At 42.5% G+C, this 10,180-nt stretch overlaps 1 protein-coding gene across 3 annotated transcripts in view; it reads left to right on the top strand.

The window, feature by feature from the left end:
• Positions 1-2,607: 2,607 nt before the first annotated feature.
• RAB11FIP2 (RAB11 family interacting protein 2) overlaps positions 2,608-10,180 on the top strand; it is a 32,066-nt gene continuing 24,493 nt past the window's right edge. Inside the window, exon 1 of one of the 3 annotated variants that reach the window (XM_071749522.1) lies at positions 2,608-3,548. In XM_071749522.1, the coding sequence (XP_071605623.1) occupies positions 3,196-3,548 (353 nt within the window). In that variant the 5' untranslated portion in view covers positions 2,608-3,195. The remainder of the gene's footprint in view (positions 3,549-10,180) is intronic. The other 2 variants (XM_071749521.1, XM_071749520.1) reach the window with 2 other exon arrangements.

Genomic DNA, 10,180 nt, shown 5'->3' with positions numbered 1-10,180 from the left:
GGAGGGCAAAGCAAAGGAGCAGCAGGGCCTCGTAACCAAAATGGTGCATGGAGAACAAAATGGATTTTTTTCTAGTATAATATTTGAAAAAAATCTTGGGAGAGTGATGAGCAAAAGCCACAGTGCATGCAGTCACTGAGCGGTGGCAGTGGTTTAGCAAGGGGGAATCCGAGTTGTTTCTGGATTAATGCTCTAACACAGTGCCAGGGGACACTGTGCTGCTGGAGATATCATTATTTCTCTGAGATGTTTTGTCATTTATATCGCACGTTACATTCAAGAAGATGACAATGTCCCTATTCCAAAGAGAACGAAATCAAAAGGCTGGATTGCAACTTGACCCTAGAGGGGTACAAGAGGGGATAAAATACATCTGGTGCACCTTTGAGCAGAATTCACTTCAAGCACAGGGGTGGGGTTGTTGAGAGGGCATCTCCCCCGTGCCACCAGCTGAGCAGGGATGGGAGAAAGGCAGAAAGGCTCCAGTCTCCTCTCCTCACACGTCAGATTTTGCATGAGGAGTAGAGGACTAATAATCTGTTTATTTTTGAAAGCAGACTGGGTTATTGTATGCAAAGGTGCAAATCTTCTTCCACCTTCCCCTGTTAAGTGGCATGCACATGTAGTCAGTCAGATTCCATTTAGAAGGAGACAATAATAAGAAATTATAAAAATTATAAAATACAAGGGAAAAGCACAAATCCTGCCTGCGATAAGAAGCCATAAAACTTTTCCTAAGATACGGTACGCAAGACATGATGTTTGACTTAAAGCTTCTGATTAAATAAATACATTCTGCCTACCTAAAATTAATTTCTTGTTTTGATTTGACAAGTGCCTCATGCTTGGTTTTGATTTAGTGCAATGAAGAATATTCTATTAAAACTGAATTTGCATGTGGTAAAATTCATTTAAGAAATAATGTGGTGTACATGTGCCTCCCCAGTACCCAACAAAAACCTCATGGCTTTCCTCCATGGCCCATGGTCTCCTGCAGAACACTGTAATTCTTCCTGGCTCTTTCAGCCTGAAATCTTGCTACTCCTTCCCCAGAAACAGCAGCTCACTCTGGGAGCTTCACTGACAACTTCTTGCCAAGCATTCTGAAAAGACACCTGAGGACATGGGACACTGGCAGCTGGAGTGACAGGGAAGTGTTTTTCAGATGAGAGGGATAGCAAATTATCCCAAAAAGCTGCCATGCAGCCTTAATTTGATGATTGGTATCTCACCAATACAAACAAAGGCAGATAATGACAGCATTCATAACTCTTTTAAGAAATTAGATAATCCAATTACATGCTTTTGTCTAAATATGATCCCAAAACGTCTTCTGTTTCCAACTGGACCATCTATTTTCCAACAACAAAAAAAACAGATTCAATGTGGAAGAAGAAAGAAGTGCCCAGCACTATGCTCATTATCACAGCACACAGACAAATATCACTCTCAGTCAAAACTTAAGGGTCAATTAAGTAGTTATTTAAATTGTGTACAGAGATAATATGAGCTGGGACTCTGACTAATGACTGTGCAGAGTGGTGATCCCCAACCTTTTCTGACCCTAGACAATAATTCGCTCAGCATTAAGTGTTGTGGGCAGCATCATACTTTAACTCTCCCTAATGGCCTTCAGCTTTAGCTTTTTAATTTCCTGTAGGTCTCAGTGGTATGAGACGGTCTCCCAAGTTTTTTGCTGCTCACTAACCCGTGAGATGTGGGTTGGGGACTCATGAGTGAGGGGTGTTGGATAAAGTATTATCTGACCAGGCTGCTGATTTCCCTGCTTCTTATGCTTGTTGGGGTTGGGATCTGGTGCCTTGCAGCCCTGATTGTGTGCGGGCTTCACTTCTTTTTTTTTTTTTTTTTTCTGTAGAAACCACTTTAATACCTGTGACTTCGCTTACAGGTGCACACGCAGCCTCCAGGTGTGCTGTCAATAAAATTACACACACACGAATCATCTGACAATTATTTCCGCTTTTTCATTTAACTCAACAGAATTGCCAGGGAGGGTGGGACATAAGTAAGTCCCCAAAGGGGCTCACAGTGGGACGGGAAAGCAGGGAGCTCCCTTCTGAGTGACACAAACCCCTGGCACTGGGTTGGGTATCCTGCTGATACCCTCGGCAGAGTTCAGGGGACTTCTTTCCCTTGCTGAATATAATAAATACAATTAATAATATTTTAAAATTGTCAGCATTACTATAATATAAACAGTTTATGTTACTCATATAACACTGCTTAATAATGGTGCCCACAGCTCCAGTGGAGAGCTCTCCCCTCTCCACACGAAACCAGCGATGGTTTCATCACCGTCCGCCACAGCTCCCTCAGGCCGGGGGATGCCCCTCAATCCCCCCCCTTATCCCCGGGGAGACACTGCCTGTCCCGGTACCCTCCGCACCTCCGGCTCCTGTGCGGCGAAGGAAAGGATGGAAGGAGGGAGGGGAGAAGAGGCGGGGAGGGGGCGAACCCTGCCCTCTGCCCTCTGACCGCCGCCGGGGCCGCCGCTGGCAGCATGGGGAAGGCGGAAGCGGCGGAGCCGGCCCGTCAGGCCGGGTGGCGAGGGGGGGGAAGCGCGGCGAGAGGCTGAGGCGAGCGGCCGGGAGGGAGGTAGGGAGGGCGGGCAGGGCCGGGAGGGCCGCGGCAGCCCGGCCCGATACCTCCGGGAAGAGCGGGGCGGCGGCCGGGCTCTCCCTCCCTCCCCCCCCCCTCCACCACCACCACCCCGCGCTGCCCGCCGCCCTGAGGCACCGCTCTGCCCGGGGCAAGGGGGGGGACGTCGGCGGCGGCCTGCGGGGCCCGTAGCGGGTCGGGCCGAGCTGAGGGAGCCGCGGCGATCCCATCCGGAGCGGGCCTGTCCGTGCGGCGGAGGGGCCCTGCCCGGGGGATGCCCTGGGGACGGTGGGGAACCGGGCCGGCGGCAGCGGCTGGAGGGGAGCGGGGCCGGCGGGCGGGGGGAGGCCGGGGGCGGGCGGGTGTCGGTGTTACGGGGGGACCCTGCAGCCCCCAGGCATGGAGGAGGAGGGGGGAACGTGAGGGGTGGTGAGTGCCAGCCGCGGGCAGGAGCGCTGGAGAAGGAGCAGGGTGAGCCCCTGACAGGTGTCTCCGCCGTAAGTGCCCTTACGCAGTAACTCGAAGACTTAAAAAAAGAGACTTTTGTGCTCGCTGTTGCCGCTGCGATCTTCAAAGATGATGTTGGCAGAGCAAGCCCAGAAGTGGTTCCCAACTCACGTGCAAGTGACGGTCCTCCAAGCCAAAGGTCTGAAGCCGAAAGGTAAAAATGGCAGCAACGATGCCTACACCATCATCCAGCTGGGCAAGGAGAAGTATTCCACCTCGGTGGCCGAGAAGACCTTGGATCCCATCTGGAAAGAAGAGGCCTCCTTCGAGCTCCCTGGATTACTCATGCAGGAGAATCCAGAAAAATATATTTTGTACCTGATTGTCATGCACAGGTCACTGGTGGGGCTGGACAAGTTTTTGGGACAGGTGGCGATAAGTCTGAACGATGTATTTGAAGACAAGCAAAGAAGGAAGACAGAGTAAGTGATGATTGGCTTTTTTTAGTTAAAATTTGTATCCTTGGTATGCTTGCACTTGGTGGGGGGGAAGGGAAGCCTTATGATCAATGTACTTTGGAATGAAATGAGTGTAGTTCTTTCTTCTGTGGTGTGTTCAAAGCCCCTAATATATCCCCCTAATATATACAGTTGTGTCATTGGGGCCTGACCTCTTCCAGAGAGAAGTTTACAAAACACAGTGGTCGCCCTGAATGTGGAAGGACTGTCAATAACATTAACATTTATTGACAAATTCTTGTTGCCACACATACTCCTTAAGGTCTGTTTTCCTAAAAGATTTTTCTTCCTTTTGCTCAGTACCTTAATCAACCCCTGCCTCAGCCTGAACCATCTATGAGACTCCCATTCCCTTGCAGTCTGGTGATGTTGTCTTTAAAAATGTTTTCCTATCAGTTGCTGCTACCAAGTGCCTTAAAATATTTATGTTCTGGTGGTCTGTGAACTGACTGCTTGCCATGGCAGCACAGTGCTTCTTTGATCCTGATTAGTCTTAGGCCACGATCCTTCAGGCTGCTCTGTACAACAGGCCTCAAATAGGGAAGAAGTAAGAGAAATTTCTGCTGGCTTAGTAGTCAGAAAGCCTTTGTCAAATAAAATAGCTGTTTGTCAGGAAATTCTGGCCTTGAAATGCAAAAAAAAAAAAAGCAACAAAAAAGCCCCACCACAGCAGTACATTGGATTGAACTACCTAACTAATCTAACTCTCTTTTTTCAGTGAAATTAGTAAAATTGTTATAACATAGTGAGGACACACTTGTACAAAGATTTCTGGTACCAGTAAAATTTATTCTCCAAAGAGTATGGGCATAAACTGTAGGTATAAGCTCACTGTTGCCATGCCTGTGCCTACATGAGTTGTTTGTTTTGGTTATGCTGAAGCAGCCCCAGAACAGCTTGGAGACCTCTAAGCTGGCTTTGTGTAGGCAGTGACATGTGAGTGCTGACAAATCTTTCTGCAGTGCTTAAAAAATACCTGCCCCAGATGCTTCTCCTCCTTTAGTGTCTCTTCCAGAGAGTGGAAAGGCTCCTGTGCCCAGATCCCAGCTGTCCATATTGAAGTCTGCTATTTCTTCTCTTGATGATGGGTCTGCAGTGAGATGCTGGACTTGGCATCAGTGACTAAGAGGCTGGAGTTGTCTCTGATGGTGCTGGAGAGGCATCAACTTCCAGCAAAGTCAGAGTGGGCAGCTGGATGTGGAAATTTGTACAGCAGCACCAGCTAGAGCTGGTTGATGAGACTTTTTCTGTAGAAAGCATCTTAAAAGCTGGTCCTGCTTACTTCCAGAAGCTGAAGTCAAAGGAGCACCAAAGACAGGTTAAAGCTGTCTTTGCCCTGGTGTCATTTTCTGGTTTGTTTCTTGTTTGGTTTTGTGTAAACTAAGTTTTTAGGAAAACAGGATGTTCACTTACCCTGTAATAGTAATGAACACGTCTGTGCAGAGTCTCTTTTGGGTTCATGGTCTGAAGAATTATACTTTTTATTTGCTTATCTTTTTAAGGGCAAACCAGTTATCTTGATGCAACACATGGTAATGCCTGTAGCCTTAGGGCCTTAATTTCTGTTTACACTTGATTCAAGAAGTTTCTGTGCTCTTTATACATGCATCTTAAATATTCTTCAATCATCAGTTGTAATTATCTTGCAAGTCATAAGTAACTGCTTCAGCTTAAAGACCTAACTGCTTTACAGGGAAAAAAGGTGAATGGGTCAAGTAAAAATGCTACTAGCTGCAAAACTTTGTAAGTCAAGGTAGAAACATAAATTCAGAAACTGAAGGAAAATATGTAAATTATTCATGTGTTACTGTAAGTAACAAAACCTCTTCCCTCTTTGAGGGGCCATGTGCTTTGGTATCAATTTTAGCAAAAGTAGTATTGGAGTCTTAGAAAACCATTACAAAAATTTCCAAGTGGGGTAATTAACATAGTCCCTGTGATAGTTAGATAAACGTTGAGATCCCTTTGGTATTTTTTTTATATGAAGCTGTGCTTAGCAGGGCTTCCTAAGTGTTCTTTACTTTTTTCATTCCTTGCTCTGCGGTGTGAGAAAGGAACTCATGGTATGTGAATGTGCTTTGCTAGCCCACTGCTGGAATGACCAGGGCTGCCCAAGAAAGCTGTGTTCTGCCTGCAAGCTGTGCTGCAGAAGATGGGCCAATTTTTTTGCCAGCAGCCTAAGTCCTATTTGCAGAAGTTGCTTGAGCATTTTAGATTGCAAAGATTATTAAAAAGTTGATGGATGTTCGGATACATAAAGCCAATTTAAATTCTTACGAGGTAGGAGTCACTGAAAGTCCAGTTTTCCTCTCAGTGTCTTTAGGTGCTGACACACATAGAAACTGTTCTTTCTGAAAGTCACTTTTTGGAAAAATAATTCAGAGTCCTTAAGCTTTGAGATGCTTTTGAAAAGTTTCTGTGGTTGTCTCCTTGTCTTCCCCCATGGAATGTGTGTGTGTTGCTGCTGTCTCCTTTAAGCAGTATTTGGGAGATGTGGATGCAGGGTTTGTACCTGGACGCAGGAGGAGGGCAAACTTTCCAGAGTATGTTTTTGCAAGTGCAACCTCAAACAAAACGCTCTTTCTTAGTCTCCTTTTATTAAATCCTTTCTGATACAAAATATTCCTGGTCCTGTGTTGGCAGTAAACTGAAGGTAATATATCTGGACCCAAAGACCTTCTAGCTGTGACTGTGGTGTGGGAACTGAGATATACCCAGTGCCTTTCAAGACCAAGTCCAATGTCTTTATTACCAAAGCATTCTGATGGTTGAAAGCTATATTCATTGTTTCAGAAACACTAATCTGTTTTATTAAGCAATGCTTCTACTTTCAAATATGTTCAACAGGCTTGTGGTGTTATTAAATCCAGAGTTATTTTCTCATGTTGATGTAACCTTAACATTTCTTGCTTTGTTTGGGGATGAATGAGATCCAGTTATTTGATGAAGTGTCTATTGGTAATATTTCTACTTTTTAATATATTTAATAGCTTCCTCTTTCCAACACAGCTGTACATATGGTGCTGTAAGAGACAGACTCAAGAGTCACCAGGGTATTGCAAAAAAGATATTTAATATTCTGCACAATGCTGAACCCTGTCAGCAATTCCCTGGTGCTTTTTTAGTAAGGAGGTAGTGAAGGAGGAGAAGCAAAGGCTACCAGCTGATTTTGAATTCCTAGGAAGACCATGGGGTGTGTGTCATTCAGCTTTTTGTATGTATTTTGTTTATTTAGTAGTTTATATTTTGGAAGAAATAAATTCAAAAATTCACCGCACCTTCAGAAACATTGTATTGAGAAAAAGAATTCTTTTTTCTTTACAGCTTTTTTTGTCACACCTTAGGAAAAGTACTCTTCAGAAAAGTTTCTGGGCAGAGGCCTCATGATAGGATTTTCCCATCTTCTTTTCTAAGAGACTTGCTTGGGCACAGGATTTAATGAAACAAAGCAGTATATTTACTATAATTTGATAGTGAAAAATAGGAATGTACCATCGCATAATATCCTTTCTCTTTCTCTCTGAAATCAATAATTTTTCAGGTTCTTAAAAGTGAAAATTCCTGGAACACTTAGATCCAGATGTGGATCAGATGCTCCCTCACAAGGGTTCCTCCAGACACCTCAGCCAAAGCATCTGCAAGATCCTTGTTAATTTTTTGTGTTTTGGGGTAAAAGTGCCCATCGTGTCAGGCTAACTTTGTAAAGTTATGACTCTGCCATCTCTGCTGTAGCTGTAGTTGTAGTTACTTCTCTGCTCTTTTCTCTAGAGTTGGAAGCTAGGCTCCAGATGCTGAGTGATTTTACTGAGGTTTTTTTAACAGCTCAAAAAGCTGGGCAGATAGTGCTTTCTTGGCAGTATATTTAGCATGTCAGTTCAGATCCTAGGGTTCTGACAGTGGCAATGGTTTTGGTCTACTGCTGCAGAATGAATACACCTCTTTTGCTCTTGCAATTTAAATTATTATCAAAGGATGTGTTGTTTTAAGAGATACACACATTTTTGTGGTACTCTCAACTCAGTTATAATTCCTAGTTGCTTCAATACTGATGATGATCTGACAGTGTTTAACGTCCAAACAAATTTTTGAATTATCATGGAATTAAACCAAGCTCATTTACTTACACTTTGTAATTTAGTGAAGTGTTTTTCAGTTGTTTGTTTTTTCGTGACTGCTTCGTTTTTGTTTTTTTCTTCTGTGTGGTAGATGAGCACAGCAATTTCCAGTAGCTTTCACTATGGTGTTACTTATTTAATCACCAGTTGCCTCGTCCTTGTTGTTCTCTGATTCCACACTACTTATTGTCCATTCCTTTATTAGCTTTCCTGGAGAGCTAATTTTATTAAATGATCAGCTACTTTAAAATGGAAGACTTGTCTGAAATGTTACAAATTTGAAGGGGGCAGAGGTTGCTAAAATTATTATTTCTTACAGAGCTTTTGTTGGAGAAGACATTTTTTACTTGTGACTTAATTCCCCCTCTCCCAGTTTCAATAAATACCTCAACACCCACCCCCAAACTGGGACAGTGTTGTAAAAAATGCTTATTTGAGCATAATACACTGAAGGAATCTTGGGCTTATCTGTGATGCTTCTCCTCTGCTTAGATCTGTCACATAAAATAGTCAAATCCTGCTTCTCAGCAAACAAACAAAAAGAATTAATGATTGGCCACCATCAGTATCCTTATGTTCTATGTACTAATTCTTTAGTGTTGCTGGGCTGTCTGAAAGATAGGAGAATGCTGTAACTTCCTCCAAATCAATGTGAATTCTTTTTTGGCAGCCTTCCTTTTAGATATGGATGGGTTCTCCCTTGTCTCCCATCTGTAGCAGCATAAGGAAGAGGCAGGGCTGGAGTAGGTGGCTTCAAATACAAATTGAATTATGAACAAGTAAGCAACCAGTAAACAGCATGTCATGGGCCCAGTGCTTGTTAATAATTAGTGCCTTAAAAAAAAAAAAACAAATTTCTACAAAGCCTAAGACTTCATAAATATTATTTACAGATTTTGAATCCTAAATTTGGTTTGAAGCAGAAAAAAGCATTTTTAGGTGATAAAAAACAATAGTTGTGGAAATGGCAGGCTATAACTGAAATGACCAAAATGTTGTGGTTAAAGTAAGAGAAAAAACTTACTTCACTGTAGTCAAAAGCAGGAAGAGTAGTAACTGAGAAATTTTTCATGTGCAGCCTGGAGGATCCATATGGATTTGTGCAGTTGCTTTCATGGTACAACTCAGTAAATGTGAAAAAATGAAGGAAAGTTAATAGTGAGGAACAAAAAGACATTTTGGGGGGGATAAGTTCAGCCCCATTGTATCTTTTTGGAATTTCAGCAATATTTTCAGAATATCTATTAAACCCACCATTTACATTTTGACGGCAAATGCAAGCACATCCTCTGAATAAGCCTTAATTCTGAGTCAGAGTCTGAGTGCCATCTGGATTGAAATGTCTTCTTTTTTTGTGCACACACACATATGCTTGCACAAACACTCAACTGAAATACCTGGTATTAATTCTCATACCTTCAGTTACTTTGTTTCTAAAAGAAAAATATTCATATATAGGTTCTAGCCAAAATAATAAGTAAACAAAAGACCTCTTTAATTATTTTGATTCCAGTTAATCTTAGCTAACCCCTTTCTAAGGGTGTTGTGATATTTGTCAGTTCCCATATGTTTTGTGGTGTTACCATACACTCTGAAATATTTATTTTTAAACTCTGCTTTATATATCTTATTTCAGTTGGCTTCTAGAAAGTAACAGTATTCCTCTTTGTGAATATCTTCACTTAATTTAATAAATAGTCTATTTTCTTCTTCATTTTCTCTCATACATGATAATAGTCCGTGCTTAACTCCTTCCCTTAACTTTTCTACTTACTGAAAGAGTTGCCCAAAATTCATTATGGTATCTGAATGATTTATCATGAAATATAATTCTGCATTTTGCAAAGTGCATTTGCTGCTAATAAAATTGCTAGATGGTTCTGGGCTGTAGAAGTTTTTTATCCATTTGCTGTGGACTTCCAAGTTAGTGGTAGTTTGACAAGCAAGTTTTTCAGTGTATCTAGCTTGAACATAGTAATCTCAGGTGAAGAAGTGACTTCTTTTCCATCTGGCTGATAAATGTGTTCTGTCATTGGGATTTTTGATCAACGTTTATAGGAGCAGCTTTAGAAGCACCTGCTGGTTTAGAAAATCCCTCTCATCCCTCTGTAGAGAGATCAAAGTTGCTCAGCAGACCAGGATGCTGATTTTACTTGTAAGATCAAGGTTGGAAGCTTGTGTACTTTTGAGGCTTTCTGAAGAATTCCTTCAGTCATTTTTTAATTTAAATAAAATTAAAAAAAAAAAAAAAATCTTTGGGTGCAATGTGATTATTTCAGCAAAGGGAAATCAGATCAGCTCAACAGATAATTCCTGGTAGGGTGAAGGCAGAGTGCTGTGTTTGGGAAGCAACAGAGTAAGTGAGGAGGTTCCTTTAGTGGTTTCCATCTTCAGCACTGGCAAGAAGATGGCGTCAGATCATCTGTCATGTGCTGGCTGGAAGACTTCTTACTCCTATTGAGATTGGTAGACAAGTATCCC

This window comes from Heliangelus exortis, chromosome 7 (assembly GCF_036169615.1).
Source record: "Heliangelus exortis chromosome 7, bHelExo1.hap1, whole genome shotgun sequence".
In the NCBI taxonomy this organism is placed as follows: domain Eukaryota; kingdom Metazoa; phylum Chordata; class Aves; order Apodiformes; family Trochilidae; genus Heliangelus; species Heliangelus exortis.
Note: the sequence above shows the minus strand (reverse complement) of the source record. Positions and strands in the feature narration are given on the sequence as shown.